At 42.3% G+C, this 23,221-nt stretch overlaps 2 protein-coding genes across 2 annotated transcripts; both read left to right on the forward strand.

The window, feature by feature from the left end:
* Window positions 1–323: 323 nt before the first annotated feature.
* Window positions 324–7,214, forward strand: LOC111841775 (potassium channel subfamily K member 13-like). The gene is made up of 2 exons (XM_023807761.2): window positions 324–976; window positions 4,756–7,214. Exons 1-2 carry the CDS (start codon window positions 643–645, stop codon window positions 5,667–5,669), a joined length of 1,248 nt encoding a protein of 415 aa, XP_023663529.1. The 5' UTR covers window positions 324–642; the 3' UTR covers window positions 5,670–7,214.
* Window positions 7,215–16,461: 9,247 nt separating this feature from the next.
* On the forward strand, window positions 16,462–23,133 carry psmc1b (proteasome 26S subunit, ATPase 1b). Its single transcript, XM_023807768.2, has 11 exons — window positions 16,462–16,548; window positions 17,355–17,408; window positions 17,894–17,990; window positions 18,182–18,306; window positions 18,395–18,580; window positions 18,827–18,955; window positions 19,267–19,363; window positions 19,764–19,953; window positions 20,173–20,324; window positions 20,661–20,815; window positions 22,850–23,133. The coding sequence occupies exons 1-11, from the start codon at window positions 16,546–16,548 to the stop codon at window positions 22,982–22,984; spliced, it is 1,323 nt and encodes a 440-aa protein (XP_023663536.1). The 5' UTR covers window positions 16,462–16,545; the 3' UTR covers window positions 22,985–23,133.
* The last annotated feature ends 88 nt before the right edge of the window (window positions 23,134–23,221 follow it).

Consider the following 23,221-nt stretch of genomic DNA (forward strand, 5'->3'; position numbering starts at 1 on the left):
GTAGCCTATGGGTGGGACTGAATATTCGTTTCATTTATGGTTTATTACCAGCCAAGGTGATGGACCGGAAAACAGCGTTGTATTTGCATCTTTTTGGTGTTGAGATATGAAAAAAATCGCTGACTAGGTTAATTGCTTCCCACAGTATTGATTTTGCGATTACTGTAATTCTTCACACTTTCATATCACAATACGTAAGAATGTGGCGCATTACATAAAAACATTAAAAGACAATTGTAGCATATATAATTTAAACATTAGAATCTAGACTTTTATGGACTAATTGACAAAGGAGAGCTTTAAAAGCTTTTCGATAAATAAACAAGGCAAAAACGCAACAATTGGATTTAATGTTGCTAATCCCTTCCAGCGACGCACGTTGCAACCACGGCAAAGATGTACATGATATCAGACCAAAGTTATTGTCTGTCTCCCCCTCTGTGTATTGCCACATTTTAATTCTCCCCCTGGAGTGGACATGGTCTGGGACAGAGCTATTACTTGGTTGACATCGACATAAAGCAAAAAAAAAGAAAGAAATACAGGTGTCATTTCGACTGGCGAATTCAGGAATGGACGGTGGAGGCTTGGTGTTCAACTTGAGATAATGTGGAGCCACGATCGGATCAGCCCAACAAAATAATGGCTTGTCGTGGCTGCTGCTGCGGGCTCGGTCCATTAAACGAGGATAATGCGAGGTTCCTGATGCTGGCATTGCTCATCATCATCTACCTCCTGTGCGGAGCCGCCGTCTTCTCGGCGCTCGAGTACCCCAGAGAGAAGCAGGCGAAGGAGAGGTGGGCGCAGAGATTCGATCATTTCACCCAGAAACACAACTTGAGCAAAAAGGACCTGGAAAACTTTCTGAGATACTACGAGGAGGCTAATGTCGCCGGGATTCGCGTGGACAGCACCAGACCCCGCTGGGATTTCACCGGGGCTTTTTATTTCGTGGGAACTGTGGTTTCCACCATAGGTAAGCCATGATCCACTTGAGGACAGAGAAAATTGTCATTTTTACTACCAGAAAGTGCTAACACAGGCAATATCATGCCCAGTCGTCATAGTTACACGCTCATTAGCAGGAAAATGGAGATTGCGCTGGACATTAACATTATTGGATGTTTCACTTATAGGCGGGCTGGGATTAAACTACTTAAATGATTTTGTACAAAATACACAGTTGCTTCTTTTAAAAATATTTATTTCATTCATATAGTTGAGAAATTTGAGAATCGTTTGATTGTAAGCTTTCGCTTTAATCCTGTAATTGATGTATTCGAAATTCACACCGACAGAATAAAACTAGACTAATAAGTAAAACGCTTTCCAGTTCGCTTTAAATTTAGGCCTACTTTCAGTTACAAGGGAAATATCAACACAGATCAGATGTTTCCATTTTTACTTCTTGGTTGATGAATAACCTGCCTGTTCACGCAGGGTGTTGCGTTAAGAATCTATTTAAGAATTTCAGAATCTATTATACAAAACGCAAACGTTTGTATAACGCGAATTAAAGTAACTGATAGACATAATAAACACACATGGAATACAATAATTAGTTTAAAGACATTAAATAACCACTTTCAATGTATGGAAATATGTTTACATTTTGTGAAATGTTGGTTTAAAAAATCCAGTAGAATAGATAATATGTAACATTTTTATTTGGAAAACCAGTGCAGGGTGATGATTTAATATGACATAGTCATGTAAAGACTGTATAAAGGACTGTAAGTAATAATATAATATAGGATATGAAACACATTATATATTATTATATATTATCTGTATTTTATTGTTAACCATTAATATGTTATTCCTTATTTTATTAAAGTGTCACCTACTGTTACTGTCTCTGTTAATGCACAGTACACTATGTACTGTGTCTGCAAGTCTAACCATTTCAGTTCTCAATAACCTGCATCTGTTCTGACCAGTGCTTTAACTGAGCCTTGTTGTTTAGAACTGTCACACACATTAGTGCTTCCAACCGGAAGAAATAAAGTTGTTACATATACTTCTCCGGAAAAAAATCAAGAGACCACTCCAAATTTAAAGATAAGAAAGTCTGCATTTTTAAATCCTGGTTTAATCCTGGTCCTGCTGGCAGAAGGCTACATACTGGATGCTTCCAGGCTCAGAGTATCTAAGACTGCAGTACACAAGAATAAGGTGAAGCAGGAGACACCGGGAATAACCAGAAACCAGCCGAGTAGAGGGTGGAAGCAATTTTCTATTGGCAGAGATGACTGTTAACTTATCTGACAGTTTCTCATGAATAGGAAGATGACATTAAATGACCTTCAAAAGGAATGGGAAACATTAAGTGCAGGTGTGAAGTGCACTGCTAGGACAGTTCATGACAGGCTCCTAGAATTAGGACTGAAGCCCTTCATTAATGAGAAACAGGTAAAAGCCAGGCTGGAGTTTGCAACAAAAAAAAAGAGACATTATTCACACACACACACACACACACACACACACACACACACACTCATAAACTGAAAAATAAGTGAAACAAAAAATTGTGCTATGGTCTGTTAATTTTTTCCACAGCTGTACACACACACACACACACACACATGTAGGGTAAACATATCCTTATGGGGACCGCTTATTCATTTCAATGGGAAAAATGCTAACGCTAACTATGACAACCTTAACCCCCACCTTGCCCTAACCATAACCATAAGTAACCAAACAAAATACAAGAGTTTCTGCATTTTTAGTTTTTTCATAGCAGTCACTGATTTTTATAAAATAGAGTTTTCCCATATGGGGACCAGAAAACCGGTCCCCATAAGGGAAAAAAATGTATATTTATCACGTTATGGGGACATTGTGTCCCCATAAGGATAGATAAACCCGCTCGCACACACACACACACACGCACATACACAAAAATCAAAGAGAGTGAAAATGTATGTATCCCACCCAAGCCTCAATCATGGAGTGGTACAACAAGATCACCTCAGGTCAGGCCATGTGTTCCAGTCACACCTTGTGGAGATTCACCTTATTGTACCGGAGCACAAAATTTACAACTCATCTAAGGAGGAATGGACTGTCTGTCCTGAAATTATTATGAAAATTATAAGCTAGCTGTGACACCTCTGTTATGTGGCAATCAGTTTGTGATATTGCTCTGAGACAGTGGTATTGTCACACCCTGCTCCGTACGATCCCGATGTGTGCCACGCCCCCCTCATTACCTCGTGTTCAACCCTGATTGTGCTCGCCTGTGTCTTATTAAGTCTAGCTTGTCTTGTGTATTTAGTCCTCGTCTGAGTTAGTAGTCCCCAGTTCCGTCATTGTATTGTCTCGTTGGATGTCCGTGCCTGTCCGTCCCTGAGAATAAACCCCGTTTCCCTAATTCTGGCTGCTATTCGCCTGCTTCCTTGCTCGCCTCCCCGTCTGATGCTGACAGGTATCTGGCTCTGAATCCTTTTTAAGCCGAGCACTGAACATTGCTCTTTGATTGTGAGGCTCATAACTTACTTTGGTTAGGAGTCTAGCTTTTGGATTTGTGATTTATTTTCAAGTGTCAGTCAGGGCTGCCTGACATATGGAATTTTGCTACTAAGCTTACGGGATTTTTTCTAATTAGCCAGCATCTTGTTCGGTTAGTTTAGGTCTTGGTTAGGTCCTATGTTGGGCGACCACTACCTTATGTTTAGGATTGTTCTGGTTATCTTGTTTTTGTGAATCAGCCCCATCCTGATTCCCATGTCCTGGTTCCTGTTCCAAGTTTGCTGGTCTTTGGCATTTGCGTCTAGCTTTGGTGCCTCTCATCCTGAAGCTGGCCATCCAGTCAGCAGCCCCAAATCCTTCTGGTTACCTGCTTCCTGCAGTGTGCTCTCCAGTGGTTTCAGGAACCATGGAGCATTGTGGGTGTGTAGCCCAGTGCACCAGCTTTAGCTGAGTGGTCTCAGTCCCTGTTGTGACGTCTGCCACTCTAAAATGGACAGTCTGTTTTTCCTGTGGTTTTGTTTAGGATTGATTCACATTCCCAGAGCACCACTGTTAAAAAAAAATAAACAAATGCATGAAGATCCCAGGGGTACCTGTGTATCTGAGTGCACAAAGCCGCCATGCAAAAGCAAATCTTTCTCACGGTCACCAGTGGCAACATACTGCCTGTCGCAGTGGTGATCGGCAGCCGTGAAAATAAACACCGATCATTCTTATTAGGAGACACAACTCTCCGATCTTAACAAGCTAGAGGCTCTCTGCTTTGTGTGTGTGTGTGTGGGGGGGTGAGCTGTGCTGGCAGGTCTCTGGCTGCTCCCTCCCTTTTCTCCATCTCCCATTGGCTCAGGCTTTACCGGTTCCAGCAGCTACATAAGGATGCTTCTTTTCTGCCCTCCTTTGTGAGGGGTTGTCTCAAAGCACCTGACTTACCTCAAAACACCTACAGGCTTCATTCCTCCTTGGAGTCACTCTCATGAACTAACACTAGCCCTTGAAAGAAGAAGTTAAGCTTCCTGTAGGCTAGTGTAGGCTTCCTAGGCAAGATAAATGGAAAGATCTAAAATTAAAGTGTGCACATATGTATGTAATTTAATTCATAAATGTAGTGAGAAAATAAAGAATAATACATTTGTTGAAACATGTTGCTGTATATAGGTACATTTAATGTGTAATCTTTTAGCCAAAGATGAATTCTGACATATAAACGTGTGTGTTGACTCTGTCCAGTTGGTTTCCCAGTAGCCCTAATGTTGACCTTTGACCTTCTTTTTTGTTGCCCAGGATTCGGAATGACAACCCCCACCACCGTGGGCGGGAAGGTCTTCCTGATCTTCTATGGCCTCATCGGCTGTGCTGCCACCATCCTGTTCTTCAACCTGTTCTTGGAGCGTCTCATCACCGTGCTGGCCTTCGTGCTCAAGTCGTGCCACGAAAGGCAGAGGCGGCGGAGAGGGGTGCTGCCTCATGGCAGTCGGCAGGCATGCAGCGCCCCCGATGGCCGGGGCGAGAGCCTGGCGGGATGGAAGCCCTCGGTTTACTATGTGATGCTGATCCTGTGTCTGGCGGCGGTTCTGGTGTCCTGCTGTGCGTCAGCCATGTACTCGGCAGTCGAGGGCTGGGGATACTTTGACTCGCTCTACTTCTGCTTTGTGGCCTTCAGCACCATCGGCTTCGGGGACCTGGTGAGCGGCCAGCGGGCATCGTACGAGAACCAGGCAGCTTACCGGCTGGGCAACTTCCTCTTCATCCTAACGGGCGTGTGCTGTATCTACTCGCTCTTCAACGTCATCTCCATCGTCATCAAGCAGGTGCTCAACTGGATCCTGGGCAGGCTAACCCGACCCTGGTGTGCCCATGCTGGCACGTGTTGCCCGCGTATGGGGCTCCGCCCCCGCCGTAACGCAGTGGGGCCTCGTCGCGCCCGTATCCGCCACAACGTCTCCATCGAGACGGACGCTGTCAATGACAGTGAAGAGACGGACGGGCGTCGCATGTCTGGGGAGATGATCTCCATGAGGGACTTCCTGGCTGCCAACAAGGTGAACCTGGCCATCATGCAGAAGCAGCTCTCGGAAACGGCCAACGGGCACCCGCGGCAGTCTGGCTCTGGATCGCGCCACAATGGCTTCTCCGACGGGGTCGGCGCCCTGGCCATCATGAACAACCGGCTGGCGGAGACCAGCGTGGACAGATGACTCCACACCCCCAGTGCAGTGCAGGTCTGGGCAGTGCAGTGACGGATCGGGCTAGAATTGCAGTGCATCTGTTTGCTGAGTGTCAGCACTGCACTTGTACCCTGACCCACCAAAGTACAGCCGAAGAATCATTCGCCTTTCCTCTCTCCCCTACACGTCCTCCGATTCAGTGCCATAGGCCGCTAGTTTTCCACATTTGAGTCGTGCAGGATGGCTGAGGTTAGGTGCTTCTGCATTGTGAGAGAGTCGCCCAAAGAACTCGTTCACCCTACCAGCACTTTGCTCATTTAAATGCAAGCCAGACATTTTTATGTATCAGATATAATTGTGCGAGCTTTCAAAACAATTTATACTATGCAGCGTAGGCAATGAAAGTCTAAAAGTAGAGAGAAATTATACCTACACATGCAAAGCTAAGCTTACTTGTGATGGATTGTAAAAATACAGAGGGTAAACAAGATATTTCACAACTTTGTTTCTGTAGGGGGAAATGTACAGTAAGTACTTGCTTTATATTAGCCTCTTATATACTGAGGTAGCTAACAGTCCAGGGTCTGCAGTAGGCAAGCGATTAGCTGTTTAGTCTCAGTCTGTCTCACAGTGTGATCATCACTGAGTGTAGCAGTTCAGTTCACTCTTCATTAATGGTGCCCGAGGTGACATAAACGATTCTTAATCTACGGATCACCGGAACAAACCAAGATATCTGTCAGTTGGTCGGTCAGTCGTCGCCTGTTAATTACTCTGTCCATTCAACAGAGACGACCTGTGCAAGTGTTTATTTTTCTAGCTCTCACATTATAGCAATGGGAATAAATGGAATACTCTATAAATACTGCTGGGGAGTGTGATCCAGTGGGGGGCCAGTGGGCTCTGTAGCTGCAGAGGGACTCAGACACTGAATAATGCATCATCCACGAGGAGGACGCCACTTGTACGGCCCCTTTGAAACAGCAGAACAAAGAAGCATCCATTACGCGGTGAAACGCCCACGCCAGGCACCTCTGACATCATAAAAGCCCCGCGGACGGATGCGCAGGAAGGAGAGTGATCAGAGTGGCCCATCGAATCTTCTCCAGCCCCACAGCCCAATCACGCGACACTTGACTTGAAAAGGCGCGAGATGAGCACACTGCAAGTGGAATGTAATGAGACATTCATGAGCAATTGTGCGTGGACTCTGGTCCCTGCATGGGTTAGTGTGCACGCGAGCGTGTGTGAAAACATAAAATCTAATTAGATATTTTTATATGAGACAGCAGGCGATGTGAGGTGTTGCACTGAAATAGCTGTATTTTTACACCTGATGGTTGGTACAGCTACTCTGTCTGTTTAATCCTTGAAAAGCACATCACATGTTACCCGCTTGCACAGGAGGTCTGTTCGCAGAAAAGGCTACTGTATGTCACTTTAAGACGCGCCTGATGATATTTAAGAAATGATCCATTTGGTCCTGCCAGGAGAAAATGCTGGTCCACCTGCTGCTTTAAAAATGATGGTCACCCATAACTCTGTTTTCCACCATCAGTGTTCTCATTCTGTGCATAAATGGCTTCCACAGGGACACCAAATGGAACAGTTCTCCAAGAAATACACTGCAATGCCACCCTCTGCTAGCCTCGTGTCAAGTTTCTTTCCCCCCCGAGCCTTGCTGACACCGTAGAGTATTCCTGCCTTATTCTCAGCATTTATTATGTGTTGACACTCACTTTTTTTTTTATTAAAAAAGTGCCTTTTACATTTCTTATGTGTCAGACACCATGAAATTACAAGTTGTTCACAATCATGTGTTATTGTGAACGGGGGAAGACTTCGTATAAATGTTGCAGTCAAGTTTATCTAAAAAGATTTGTTTGATAAAATCTGCAATTTTTTTCTGCTGAGTCATATGCATCGACTTAATGTGATTGTTGTGGGAAGATGGTTTCAAGAAAGTATTTAATTGTGCAGATCACATTGATTGAACCCATTTTCATGTTTACAAAAAATAGTCGTCAGTGAAAACGGTGACAATGGCTCTGCTTTTAAACAGAGCATAGGTTGTCGACATTTCGTATTGCCTTTGTTAGACTTTTACCAAATTAATTTTCCAGGCCTCCTAAAGTTCAGAGAGTAACAGGTCATTTAGATACAGCCCAGGCCTCCACCACGATCTGCACCCACAAGTTTTCATTGTCACGTCTAGATTGTTAACCATCTACCCTAACATAAGTAAGACTGGCTGACATTGATGTTAGACGTTAGCCAATTGTACTGCTGTAGAGCAAGAGCAGAGGCTTATAGATCATTCATAATAGGTCTAATAGACACGCTTTACAGGAGGAGTAAAACACAGTACCTTTCCTTTGTTCTGAGAAGTTAGAGAATTAAGTATTTTGTTCCATGCCTTCTCCCGCTTTCATCTGGTCAGAATGCATCATATTAGTGAGGGTTCAGCGCGCCGCTTTTATGGGAATTGGTTTGCTAAGGCTGACAGCTGTTGTGCCATTTTATTTTCCAGAGAGAAACACCTTCCTTATTGTCTCAAGATGCCACAAAGAGCTCAGTGAGAAAAGGCACAGTGTAGCATTTCTGCACAGAAATGCACAATCGCACAAATGCATAATATGTCCACAAAGTGGTTTCTGTAGAACAAGCATAGCAATGTTAATGAATTATTCCACCCTAGAATCCAGGAGAATGGATGTCTGCATACCCTGAACCTACATGCCAGATATTGCAGTGCTGAGTCCACTGGTTATAAACCCCGTGAGGTGTATTGGTTTCTCACTTCAAATATTATTCTTTTGCCTTTTCACCAATACAGCCCTGACCAGCCTATAGTCCGCTGGCCTGGCTGCCATGTTGTCTATTGAATAGCAATAAATGCAGGGGAGGGGTTGGGGGGCACAGCAGGGAAAGTGAGGCTTATTAGCACGTCTTAGATATGTGCCTTCATAACTCAAACCAGCTTTCTCTCTCTCGCACACTTTCATTATGACACTGACAAACACACAAACATAGGTACAGGAACATGGCAGTCTCAGTAATAATCATTGAATGCCAAATGATCGCTTAAAGGTGGGGGTATCCATCCATCCATCCATCCATTGTCCAACCCGCTTATCCTACTGGGTCGTGTCAATAAAATTCTCGCACCGCTGAACATCCTGCAGATATTTGGCACATTGTCTCTGATGCCTCCAGCAAGCCCAGTGGAATTCTCACTCATATTCTCTGGTCTGTATAGCTGTTCTTTCAGCATTTTCAGTCAGTCTCTGTACTGTATTACAGCCATTCTTTGGACTGCATCACTGTCAAAGTGAAGATTGTATTGTTGTTAGGCTCTTTTTCATTTTGTGGACTGTTATCATCAACCTCTGGATTGCAGTGCTGTTCGTCTCGGGACAGTGTCACTGTCAGTATCTAGACTTCTAGAGAATGCTACCTTCAGTTTTTGGACAGTGTCACCAACATTCTTTTGGCTGTGTTTCTGTCAGTCTCTGGACAGCTGTGCTGTCAGTTTCTGGAGAGTGTCACCGTCAGTCACTGGAGAGAGTCACTGTCAGTCTCTGGAGAGTGTCACCGTCAGACTCTGGAGAGTGGCAATGTTAGTTTCGGAAAGTGTTACCATCAGTCTCTGGACAGTCAGTCAGTGTTACTGTCAATCTCTGGACAGGGTTACTATCAGTCTCTGGACAGTGTTACTGTCAGTTGCTGGGCCGTGTTACCGTCAATCTCTGGACAGGGTTACTATCAGTCTCTGGACAGTGTTACTGTCAGTTGCTGGACAATGTTACCATCAGTCTCTGGATGGTGATACTGTGAGTCTCTGGACTGCAGTGCTGTCAGACTGTAGAATGTCACCCTCAGTCTCGGGACAGTGTTACTGTCAGTCTTTGGGCATTGTCAGTGTTATCTTTGGACTGCAGTGCAGTCAGTCTCTGGACAGTGTTACTATCTGTCTCTGTGCAGTGTTACCATCAGGTTCTGGACTGCAGTGCAGTCAGTCTCTGGACAGTGTTATTATCAGTCTCTGGACTTCAGTGCTGTCAATCTCTAGACAGTCTCTTCATCAATTTCTGGGCAGTCTCACTGTCAGTCTCGGACAGTGTTACTATCAATCTCTGAAGGGTGTCTCCAACAGTCTCTGAAAAGTGTTACCGTCAGTCTCGATAGTGTTACTGTCAGTCTCTGGACTGCAGTGCTATTAGTCTCTGGATTCTTGTCATTTTCTGCATGGTATCCTTGTTATTCTGCATCACTCGGAAATGGAATCATGCTTTCCTAGTATAGAGTGTCTTTCTGGAAGTGTCTCTCGTGCCTGCAGCAATGAAACATCACTGATGGTCACTCTGATTACACACCTAAATTACGGCCTCTTCAGCTTTAAAACATACTTGTGTAGTCGTGCCTCTGAGAATCCATTAGCATAGCATATTGCAGATGAAGCATTCAGTTATTGTATTTTCAAGTAATTTTCTGCTAAAATTGAGCCCTGTGTCCCTGAGACTACAGTTATTCAGTTGGATAAAGCAGATGCTTAGGGTCAAGCTGTTGATTTGATTGGTTTGACTGAAAAGAATGTTTTTACATTTATGGAAATCAAAACAGAAGATTTATGCATTTCACTGGTACAGAAAGATATTAGCTATGTATTTTTAGGTGTTTAATTCTGTGTTACACTCTCCATCCAGCTTCTGTAACTGGTTGTCCTATTCAGGGTAGTGGTGAGTCTGAAACCTGTTCCAGAGACTATGGGTACAAGGCAAGGAACTATCCAAGATGGGGCACCAAACCATCACAGGGCAAACTTATACACCATTTGGTAACTCAAATTAACCGCAGCATATTTTTGGACTGTGGGGAGAGACTGGAGAAAATCCCATGATGACATACTGTACATACATGGAACTGCAAGCAGAGACTTGAACCCTGCTCCCAGCGTTGTGAGGTAACAGTGCTTGCCACTGTGCCACCACATATACCAAACCATACAAAGCAAATATTCAATGATCATTCAGTTCTGTTTCCCCTGAATGATATCACACAACGAATCTGTTCTAACGCGATTGACACATTAGTACCCAAATCTAATATGATGCAGAATCGCATTTGTGTTTGTGTGATTTTCAGTCGAAGAGAAAATCACTACACGAACTACAATAGGATATGGATGCAAAAACAGCTACTGAAATAAACGATAGTGATGTCTGATTACTGAATAAGTTGTTATTTTGAACTGGATCTTTTCAGTGAATCGGTCGAACTGGTTTTCAGATCTAAAAATATCTAACTTTTTGTTCACGCACACATTGCACAGTCTTAGATTCTAAAAAAATCTAAAAATATTTGCCAAATTATCATATAAAAACATAGCAACACTTTTTAATTCACTTACATTTACTTTTCATAGACTGCATCCATGTTGCCTTCAGTTCCCCTCCACATACCGTAATCCACTGTATATTTGTGCTGTATGCTTGCCCAGTCGCATGCTGGCTGTGGCTCACTACTCCCAACAACCTCTCTGTTAAGAAAGCACTCAAAGCATGCCCCAAAGTAAACAAAGAGCGCCATCTAATGGAGTCAGAAAATACAGCAAACGGTTCATGAAGCTTTAATAATAATAATAATAATAATAATAATAATACATAGCCCACAAGAGGCTCTCACTTAAACTCAAAGCGACAGGTATTTTAGGAACTGTAGCGACCTGGATTGATAACTGGTTAACGGATAGGAAGCAGCGAGTAGTTATAAGAGGCTCAATGTCACAGTGGGCCTGAGTTCATAGTGGGGTACCGCAGGGTTCAATTTTAGGACCACTTTTGTTCCTAATTTACATAAATGATATAGACACCAATATATACAGTAAACTGGTGAAATTTGCAGATGACACCAAAGTGGGTGGTGTAGCAGATACTGAACTAGCGGCTCAGCAGCTACAGCGGGATATTAATTTAATTAGTGACTGGGCTGACACCTGGCAGATGAAATTTAACATAGACAAATGTAAGGTACTCCATGTAGGGAGCAGAAATATAAAGTACAGGTATTTTATGGGACCTACTGAAATAAAGGTAGCTGATTATGAGAAAGACCTTGGTGTGTATGTTGATGCTTCCATGTCTCATTCTCGCCAGTGCGGGGAAGCAATAAAAAAGGCCAATAGGATGTTGGGGTATATCTCCAGGTGTGTGGAGTTTAAGTCAAGGGAGGTAATGCTAAGATTATACAATTCCTTGGTGAGACCTCACCTAGAATATTGTGTACAGGTTTGGTCACCATATCTTAAAAAGGACATAGCGGCCTTAGAAAAGGTGCAGCGTAGGGCCACAAGAATGATTCCTGGTCTTAGAGGAATGTCATACGAGGAAAGGTTATTTGAGCTAAATCTGTTCAGCCTCAAGCAAAGGAGACTGAGGGGGGACATGATCCAGGTCTATAAGATTCTAACAGGTTTGGATGCTGTTCAACCGAATAGTTACTTCAGCATTAGTTCAAATACAAGAACTCGTGGCCATAGGTGGAAATTAGCGGGAGAACATTTCAAACTGGATTTAAGGAAGCACTTCTTTAGACAGCGTGTAGTCAGAGTATGGAATAGTCTTCCTGATAACGTAGTGCAAGCTGAATCCTTGGGTTCCTTTAAATCAGAGCTAGATAAGATTTTAACAACTCTGAGCTATTAGTTAAGTTCTCCCCAAGCGAGCTCGATGGGCCGAATGGCCTCCTCTCGTTTGTATAGTTCTTATGTTCTTATGTTCTTATTTTATTTATATAGCACTTTTCATGCATTTCTTTGTAACTCAAAGTGCTTTACAGGGAGCAGACAAACAAATAAAAAAGAATAGTAAAAACTAGCAATAAAGACATAATAATACTAATCTAAAAAATGACAGCAATTTAAAAATCAATAGTAATAGAAAATAAGACAGCAACACTTAAAACAAAAACAATCAATCAGAACAAGACATAAAAAGTGATACAAATAACACAAATATAAAACAGTGAGATCTAACTAAAAGCCAGATTATAAAAGTGTGTTTTTAGCTGCTTTTTAAAGATATTGAGGGAAGAGGCCTGACGAATATTTATGGGCAGCTTGTTCCAAGTCTTAGGAGCATAAAAACAGAAGCTGCTTCTCCATATTTCTTATATTTTGCCATTGGAATGTTTAACAAGGTGGAGCCTGATGATCTTAAGGATCTATTTGGAATATACTCGGTCAGACACTCTGAAATATATGAAGGTGCTTGTCCATTTAAAGCTTTAAAAACTAATAAAAGTATCTTAATCAATTCTAAAAGAGACTGGTAACCAGTGTAGGTCTGCTAAACTGGGCGTTATATGTTCAAATCTTCTGGCATGAGTCACAACTCTTGCAGCTGCGTTTTGAACAAGCTGTAGTCTTTCAGTTGTTTTTTTAGGCAGTCCTATGAGGAGTGCATTACAGTAATCTAAACGTGAGAAGATAAACGCATGAGTCAGCTTCTTAGCATCTTCCAGATTAAGAAATGGTCTTATACGAGCTATGTTTCTAAGGTGGAAGAAGGCAGTTTTCACAACATTGTCAATGTCTGCCTTAAATGTAAGCTCAGAATCAAAAATAACTCCTAGGTTTTTTACCTCAGTTTTAGTCTGTAGTGCCAGATTTCCCAGACTATTAAGAACCTTTTTCCTCTGCATTTCATTACCAACAAGGTGAATTTCACTCTTGTCCTCATTCAATTTCAGAACATTTCTATTAATCCAGCTAACAATGCTTGCTAGACAATTCACCAGTTTACTTACCGCACTGGGATCCTCTGGTCCTACAGATATGTATAACTGGGTATCATCAGCATAGCTATGGAAGCTGACTCCGTGCTCTGCAATAATTTTGCCCAATGGCAACATATATAAAGAGAACAACCGAGGGCCAAGCACAGAACCATGTGGTACACCAAAATGAATATCATATACTCCTGCTTTTTGTGTTGGCCATCACTACCCTGGACTCTCTGCAATCGACAAGTTAGCTAGTTTGGCAAGTTCAGTTCAAGCAGTTACTAAGCAATTTTCGTGAGACTCATAAGACTCATTATCTTATAATTTATTAATACATTATTATGTCTTATTTAAAATGTACAACAGCTACATAAACAGTAAATACAAAAGTTTTCAAGAGCTAGTTAAGCTAATCTGTGCCTTCTAACAATCAACAGTTTATTACATAGACTAATAATACACTTCATCAATCATGGTAGCAAAAAGTCTGTGCCTAGGCTATATTAAATACAGGCCCCATTATTACCATAAAAAGGCCCCAATCAGATCATGGCCAAAACATATCATTTAAGAGCAGAAGGAAGTCTTAGCCTTACACGAAGCTGATCGTGCAGCCATACAAGAAAACCTTCACTACATCTGGGGTTAAATACAGAAAACCAATTTACGGCGGCTACTGGCTGACAGGCATGAAAAAAATGTAATATAACTCTTTTTCACAGAATGCATATAGCATTTTGTCTGGATAAAGTGCTTTGAAAATGGAAGGGACAAGGTTACAAAGTTACATATAAAATGAAAAATTCCATCCCATCCTTTACGAGCTTCATAAAAAGTAATGCACTGAAAATGGACTTAAAATCAGAAAATAAACATGCATTTATTTTTCTGCATCTAATTATATATAATTTCACACATATACATACAGTATATATGCATGTACGTATGTATGTATGAATTTTTTTATAGGTCTAATGAAACACATGAACAGTTCCGCAGTTTATGTCGCATAAAAACACAAGAAATTTACAAACGAGGGGAGGCCATTCAGCCCATCAAGCTCGTTTGGGGAGAACTTAACTAATAGCTCAGAGTTATTAAAATCTTATCTAGCTCTGATTTAAAGGAACCCAGGGTTTTAGCTTGCACTATATTAACAGGGAGACTATTCCATACTATAACTACACTGGGAATGACAACATGCATTAGCACACAATTATCAATACCATTACAGCTAATGCTTTAACACTCTGCAATTGGTGATATTTTATAAATAGATCATTCAAAAGGGTCATGTGAGTTTTTTTTCTCACAAGGTCCATCACTTCTTTCTTTCTTTCGTGCAGAATGCATAGTTTTTCACTGGCAGAACAGGCAGAGCTTCCAAATACTATGCCGGTCAAAAAGCAAAACCCACAGGAAAATTACAGTCCAATCCCCGCTGTGTCAGCTTGTCAGTGGCGATTAAACCCAGAGACAGAAAAATGACCCTGCCAGGCCCTTCCTCTGCCTTTAATCACTGCCGCAAGCTAAAGCGAACACTGAGGTCTATCGGCGGCTCTCATCCCGACACTTTCTATTGCTGCACCTACATCAGCTGAAACAAAGTATGAACATGAGTTCAAATACAGGTGCACCAACAGGTAAAGATAAAGGTAAAGTCTGACCCTTCAAATAGGGTGAGAAAATGTAAGTAAGAACAACAAAACATAACTAAATGAATCAGATATTGCACGATAGGCTAGCAATTTGATATGAACAACATGAATATGAACAGTCGTGTGTCCGGGGAAAGATTCTAGTGCCTGTCTGGTAAGGAGCTCTCATAATACGACAGCAAATAAATAAATGTCCACGTATCTCATAATCATTATTCTGCTATGAATCACTCCCTGGAATAGAGGGTTTGGGCTACAGATTTGACTTTTCCAACCGCAATTAATATCCCCAGGGCAAACTGCCTTCATTACTGAGTCTGATCTGACATCAGTGTGCAGTCTCAATGAATATCTTAGGCCTACTTGATTTCATACGCAAGAAAGAAGTAATGATTTCACAGCGACCTGGTTATATTCTTATTGTCACGAGATCATTATGAAGTCCATGTAAGTAATTGGGATGTGGATTAATAAATCTGACTCATCCTTGACAGGATACCACCCCATCGCCAGATACATTCATACATAATCCACAAACCACTACAGGCAATTTAAAAACACAATTTCACGTCAGTGCACGTTTTTGGGTTGTGAGAGGAAACCGGGGTACCCAGAGGACCCAAGGTAGAAAAATTAAATGAGTTTTACTGGGAAAATGTCACATCGCAATGTATTTTTAGAATAAATTAAGCCTTTTAAAAAATGGGATCAAAGCCCATTGGACCATACCGTTGCGCACACAATATGCACACATGCAGACCCCAAGTTAAAAACGTCCGACTTACGGAAACCTCGTACATGCAAACGGACTGCCATAAAGCCCATTACATTAAAAAATCGGCTTAAATACAATGGTTCGTAATAACTAACACAGGAACTAGTTTGTGGTGCTCATGAAAAACATCGCTTTAATTCGTTCGTTGGCTCGAGGTACAGTACAGTGCCCTACGTAGATACTTTTATTATTACTGTATCATTATTATGTACCGTATTATTATTTTTCCGACTGGCCTACATTCGACTTAAAGAGAGACTTGGGAACTTGGGAGCTCATTTGTGCTGCCTATACTTCAATATAGGCATAATATTTAATTCTAATACTAATGCAACACAATCCAACAGGACACAAAAATACATGATGACCGTTGTGCTATGCCAAATTTCATGTCTTTTCATATTTGGCAGGATGGTTATAATTAATGCATATATATTGAATATAATTAAAGGTCGTATTTATATAACACTTTAACAGGTTGAAGTAGAATATAAGATATCAAAGAAGTACAGTTTCCAATTAAAAGTCCATATTATTCCAGAATGTCATGCGAATGACAGAAAAAGATCGCCCTTACTGAAAAGTAAAGTTTCGCACGCATTTTTTATCTTGCAAGAGGTTCTCGCGAGTGGCTATGTTTGTCCTACTTTACTCTCCGTAGTGTGACGTATATTCAGCGAGACCAAGAACGATGGTAAGTGAGGCAGCATTTTCTGTTTTCCTGATGATTTGAAGCTATATTTACATCTGAAGTTATTATTGGAAGAAATAATTATCAAATACTATTATGTTTATAAATACGATTATTCGAAATTGGTTGTATGTTGTTTAACAGTTTCAATCAGTCCCGTTCCCTGACCATCTTCCTAACTAACCTGAAACGTCAGTTTTTCTGCATGTTCCCTGCATAGCTACTTAAGTAAGGTAGCTGTGGGATTTAATGTCGTAACATAGTTCCCTAGCTACATGAATGTCATGTTCATGGCCAGTCTGTTCGATATTTGTTGTACTCAACTTGATATTTAATTTCTGTTTATATTTCGCTATTTGTCGACTTTTGCTTGTTGGTTATACTAGCTAGCTAAGTACTGGCGTAGACAAAACAAAGATCATTGGTTAAGCTGACTGTGACAGACTAATATTAACCGTTAATTAAAAAATGCATAGCTAATGTGACGTGTAATTTGTAATAATACTAAACGTTGCATTTGACGTATGTCAAACATTTAAAGCAGGATTTTTTTGTTGGTTGTTCTACCACTAGCTAGTGTTAAGTTGTTGCTAACTCCTTACCCTTGATCTTAAACATTACATTAAAACATATTTTTAGATATCTGCATATCCACTTTGCCTGCAATACTACTCTCTGGCGGGGTTGTGTTTATATTCAGAAACAAGTCTTTGCCTTTCCGCGTTTCATTTACCTTCATCAGCGGAGGGTTATTAATGTGATGGGTTTACTTTCTGTGCGGTATATTTACAGTTTGTGTTTGATTATAGGGTCAGAGTCAGAGTGGTGGCCATGGCCCCGGGGGTGGAAAAAAGGATGATAAGGTATGGTGCCCTCTTTTCCTCCTCTGGTTTAATGACTGAATATTTATTACCATCTATGAAGATTTTATATGAAGTGTTTACTGCATAACTGCATTTGCCTCTTATAATTCTCTGTGAATCAGTTTCCTTCTAGAGAAATCAGGAATCATTTCCATCTTTTCCCAATATTGTCATTTTGGGTTGTCTTGTTCTTTGTATCCCTCTGAAAAAAAAATCTGTAAATAACTCTGCAGTGCTAACATATACTAGAGAGAACCCAATTTTCAGTTAAATGTAAGTAACAGGATTATGGAGAATTTGCTTCTTTTTGAGCAAACCACATTTTATGAAAGGTATCTGATAGTTAATCTTGTAGCATTTTTATTCTCCATCTTAAATTATGCAAATACTACGTGACTCCTTCACTGTCTTGACTTAGTGTGCACGTGCAAGATCCTTTGTACTGTTCAGATGCCAACCAATGATCCCCCCCCCCCCTTTTAAAGGATAAGAAGAAAAAATATGAACCTCCGATTCCCACCAGGGTGGGAAAAAAGAAGCGAAAAACAAAGGGACCTGATGCTGCCAGCAAATTGCCGTTAGGTACATCTCTCTCTCTCTCTCTCTCTCTCTCTTTCTCTTTCTCTTCTATCTCTGTCTTTAATGGTGCTGCTCTGGATGTGTGTAAGATCTTATGTGTAGGCCTATGTGTGTATGTATTCTCTCCTCACCTTTAACACTGTGTGTGAGAAGTGGATTCACTGTTGGGCTCTTACGTTGTTTTCTTTGTGCAGTAACCCCCCATACACAGTGTAGGCTTAAGCTTTTGAAACAGGAGAGGATCAAAGATTACCTGTTGATGGAGGAGGAATTCATCCGAAACCAAGAGCAGATGAAGCCTTTGGAGGAGAAGCAAGAGGTCTGTGCCCGGGACACCTGTTTTGCTTGAGAAATGTCCTTGTGAATGTGGCTGCTCTGTCAACTCCCTTGCCTGACATGTTTCCCAGGAGGAGAGATCAAAGGTTGATGACCTGCGTGGAACTCCTATGTCTGTGGGGACCCTGGAAGAGATCATCGATGACAACCACGCCATCGTGTCCACATCTGTGGGCTCGGAGCACTACGTCAGCATCCTATCCTTTGTGGACAAAGATCTGCTGGAGCCTGGCTGCTCTGTGCTGCTCAACCACAAGGTGCAGAGCACCCTCCCCAACATTGACAGCAGTGGTCATTTTGGGGGAGTAGGGCCCTGAACACCAGAAGCTGAGACTCATTTTAAAAGAAGCAGAACATGCACTGTATTTAGAACCATGAACAAGGAGTGACTTATAAGTCAGAAGAGCCTTTGTTTTAACCCAAATGCTGAGTAATAGAATTTGCTAAGGTTTTTAGAAAGAACAACTTGTGGCTCTGACCCACGTGGCTGCTGTGGTCCACAGGTGCACGCTGTGATTGGGGTGCTGATGGACGACACGGACCCGCTGGTCACCGTGATGAAAGTGGAGAAGGCTCCTCAAGAGACTTATGCTGATATTGGGGGGTTGGACAGCCAGATCCAGGAGATCAAGGTACAGTGTCTGTCACTGTGTGTGATACTGCGGCTGGCGGTGATTCACTCCCACTGTGTGTGATACTGCAGCTGGCGGTGATCCACTCCCACTGTGTGTGATACTGTGGCTGGTGGTGATCCACTCCCACTGTGTGTGATACTGTGGCTGGTGGTGATCCACTCCCACTGTGAGTGGTACTGTGAGTGGTAGTGATCCACTCCCACTGCGTTTGATACTGTGATGGGGAGTAATCCGCTCCCACTGTGAGTGGTACTGCGACTGGTAGTGTATCCCATGCCCACCACCAACTGTGATGTGCTACCCTGCAGGAATCTGTGGAGCTCCCCCTCACCCATCCAGAGTACTATGAAGAGATGGGCATTAAGCCTCCCAAAGGGGTCATTTTGTATGGCCCCCCAGGCACTGGTGAGTACTCTAGTGGTCTCATAGAACCTTTGAAATATTAATCAAGACAGGGTGTAAGCTCTGGATGGGGATCCTGGCCTGCTACGAGTTCCCATTAGTTAGCCTTCCTTTTTGAGTACCTTTAGCGGGATGTCAGTGCAGCTTGAATGGTCTATCAGGTGTTCCAAGTGTAAATTCCTACTTGAAAGGAAACTCAGAAACATGGAGATACTGCAGCAGTTGATGAACCTTGGTTTCTCCACCTAGATGTACAGTAACATCCTGTCACCCAACATATTTCTTTTTTATTTTCGCCATTTATTGCTGTTATTTTCATTATTTTCTCGACTGTGGTCAGTGATGGTTCTGTACCTGTGATGTCATGGGGTAATGATCATGTCATGGGGTAATGTCATCACAGGGAAGACCCTGCTCGCCAAGGCGGTGGCCAACCAGACTTCAGCTACATTCCTGCGTGTGGTGGGCTCCGAGCTCATTCAGAAGTACCTTGGTGATGGGCCCAAGCTGGTGAGGGAGCTCTTCAGGGTTGCCGAGGAGCATGCGCCCTCCATCGTGTTTATCGACGAGATCGATGCCATCGGGACCAAGAGGTGCTCAATGCCTTGATCCCCCGTCAAAGCAGTCCCTCTTACTGAAGCCGGTGCTTCCATAAAGCCTGCATAATGATCCAAATGCTTAGGGGCCTGAAGAATTCTGCTGCTTGGCAGATTGTCTTGGAATTGAACCTAATAATCCCAGCCGTGTGCTGTTTCCTATTGGGTGGAGTTGTTTACGGATCTGACATTCTGACCGGCCTGCCCCCTGCACAGGTATGACTCCAATTCAGGTGGGGAGCGTGAGATCCAGAGGACCATGTTGGAGCTCCTCAACCAGTTGGACGGCTTCGACTCACGAGGGGACGTCAAGGTCATCATGGCCACTAACCGAATAGAGACCCTGGACCCTGCCCTGATCCGCCCAGGTGCAGTCTACCAGACCGCAGACCCTTTGACCCAACGCACACCTCCCACACCAGAGATATGACCATGGTGTACACATCTTGAAATACAGCAGTACTAAAAATAGCCCCTCAAATGCAGAAGTAGAGTGGGGTCATTCCTGTGCACTGGCTTTTGTCTGTGTGTCAGGTGCTAGATGAAACATTCTGAGCTGTAAGGTTCGCTTCACACTCTGATCGCAAGGTACTCTGACTTTAAAAACCCCACTTAAAAAAGCACTAATGTGGTATGTTGCGAGATCAGAGCTCCCGTCCTTTTAGTTACCGTCGCTCATCCCGTTTGTGGGCCCCTCTTTCCAGGACGAATCGACCGCAAGATTGAGTTTCCGCTGCCCGATGAGAAAACCAAGAGGAGGATCTTTCAGATTCACACCAGCAGGATGACTGTGGCGGAGGACGTGACCTTGGATGACCTCATCTTAGCCAAAGATGACCTTTCAGGAGCTGACATCAAGGTATGATTGTGCATAGCTTATCTTTGTTAATTTGTCACAGATAAAGGCCTTTGATTTGGTGTATATATCATAACTATATCGGATACATTATATTGTAAATTGTTATATTTTTATAGTGGGGTTTTTAACTCTACTGCTTTCTTTGCTTCTTCTGCCCCCTAGTGGGAAGTTGTGGCTTAGAATTGAATCACATTAATCTGGTTAAGATCCTCAGATATGATGGACCACCAGACTCTTGTCACACCTGCTGTCTGTTAGACATGTAGCTGGCTGAAAACCCAGATCAATTTCTCACAAAATAATTGTTTTAATGTCCTGAGGAGAGAGAAATTCTTTAAAGAAACATATAGTGAACAGGTCTAGAACAGAAGGCAATCTGCAATTGTTAATTATTAGAATTAGAATTAGAATTTAGTGATCAGTGGTCATTGTCAACACACCACAGCACACAGTGCGCAACAACGAAATGTGATCTCTGCATTTGACCCATATGTGACTTTCGTGACATAGCAGGGGGCAGCTAATTCAGCGCCCGGGGAGCAGTGCTTGGGGACGGTACCTTGCTCAGGGTACCTCAGTGGTGACTTGCTGGTGGGGGATTCGAACCTGCAATCTTTCAATTACAAGTGTGCTACCCTAACCATCAAGCCACCACTGCCCATTAATTAGTAATTTCATCAACATTGCATGAAGATGCTTGTGTTGTAGTAATTTGCTAAGGATGCATTTTAAATGAATACAGCACAGAACAGGTGATGTACTGCGAAAAGTGTTGAAAATGTTTTAAAAAGGTATTTTTGTGTTTGTTACACAGTAGATCTGTTCTTTGATGATTAAATACAATATTGAAATATTTAAAAGATAAATATATAATGCTAGTACTTATGAGGAAATAAATACTTAATAAAATTTGAAGAGCAGTGCATGCCCTGCATCAGTCTATAGACCAGGGGTGTCAAGCTGCAGTCCTGGGAGGCCACAGCCCAGTGTAGCTTAGTTCTTTCCCTGTTCCACCACAAATGATTCAGCTCAACAGCTATATGGTAATTAGCACAAGAAGTTGAATCAGGTGTGTTAAATGAGGGGAAACCCAAAAATATGCAGGGCTCCGCCCCCCAGGATTGGAGTCCATCTGTGCTATAGACTATGGCGCATTAACTGCATCACTCTATAGACAATGGCGCATACTCTGCATCACTCTATAGACAATGGCGCATGCTCTGCATCACTCTATAGACAATGGCGCATGCTCTGCATCACGCTATAGACAATGGCGCATGCTCTGCATCACTCTATAGACAATGGCGCATGCCCCTTTGTCATGGTGTAGATCACAGTATGATCTTTATATCATGGTGTAGAACACAGCATGGGCCCTCTTTCACAATGTAGATCACAATGTGGTCTTTACTAGGGCTGCCACAATGAGTCGACGTAGTCGACGACCTCGACGCTGAATATGGGTCGACATCAATATTTTAAATCGACACATCTTGTTTTTATTTTAACATAATTACATTTATGATTTGTAAAGCACTTCAATTCATTATAACAAATGTTTAAATATCACTATGTAATTATGGGATTAGTTCAAATTATCACGAAACAGAAAGGTGGTTGTACACTGCAACGCACAATGGCGTACCATGCGTCTGGAGAGAGAACACACAGGAGCTATTCTAGATGATGGGCCGCCAGAATAAGCAAAACCACCCTTGTATGCTGTCTATTCGTGTTTATTAAATTAACATTAGAATGGAGAGCTTTTCAATGTCTTTTGTCCTTGTAGCTGCTAAACGCATTCATTATTAACCATAAAGTTGCCTGCCTGCTGCATTAGAATCTGAATTGAATAAGTGTTTGTGAAAATGTTTAGGCTAAAATCTAGGTTTATTCTACGTTGATTGACCGTGCCGGTGTAGATCACTGTGTGGTCTTTACATTATGGTGTAGACCACTTGTATATCTTATGTCATGTCATCTGTCTTTGGGTGATCTGTCTTTAATAGGCGTGTTGCGTTTGTCCCATCTCAGGCTATCTGCACAGAGGCTGGTCTAATGGCATTGAGAGAACGCAGGATGAAGGTCACCAACGAGGACTTCAAGAAGTCAAAAGAGAACGTCTTGTACAAGAAGCAGGAGGGAACCCCAGAGGGGCTCTACCTTTGATATCATTGCCATTTCGTGTTACAACAAAGTGATGCATTAACCCCGAGATCAGTAACCATTTTGATATGTGCATAATATGTTTTGTTCAGTACCAGACCTGATGATGGGCTGTATACTGCTTGGTAGATAATAAATGTCACAACATGAAAGCCTGTAGCACTCGATTCTTTTGCGCATTTTGACCTTTGGATAGCGTCTATTGTGAACTCCACATTTGCATTTATGGCATTTGATTAT

The sequence above is a fragment of the Paramormyrops kingsleyae genome, chromosome 19 (genome assembly GCF_048594095.1).
Source record: "Paramormyrops kingsleyae isolate MSU_618 chromosome 19, PKINGS_0.4, whole genome shotgun sequence".
Lineage (NCBI taxonomy): Eukaryota > Metazoa > Chordata > Actinopteri > Osteoglossiformes > Mormyridae > Paramormyrops > Paramormyrops kingsleyae.

Bases quoted from the DNA above. Each gene is read 5' to 3' on its own strand.
- LOC111841775 (XM_023807761.2), top strand. From the start codon at position 643: ATGGCTTGTCGTGGCTGCTGCTGCGGGCTCGGTCCATTAAACGAGGAT. The intron at 977-4,755 runs GTAAGCCATGAT...TTTGTTGCCCAG, and splicing joins AACTGTGGTTTCCACCATAG to GATTCGGAATGACAACCCCC.
- psmc1b (XM_023807768.2), top strand. The intron at 19,954-20,172 runs GTGCTCAATGCC...CCCCCTGCACAG, and splicing joins GATGCCATCGGGACCAAGAG to GTATGACTCCAATTCAGGTG. The intron at 20,816-22,849 runs GTATGATTGTGC...GTCCCATCTCAG, and splicing joins TTTCAGGAGCTGACATCAAG to GCTATCTGCACAGAGGCTGG.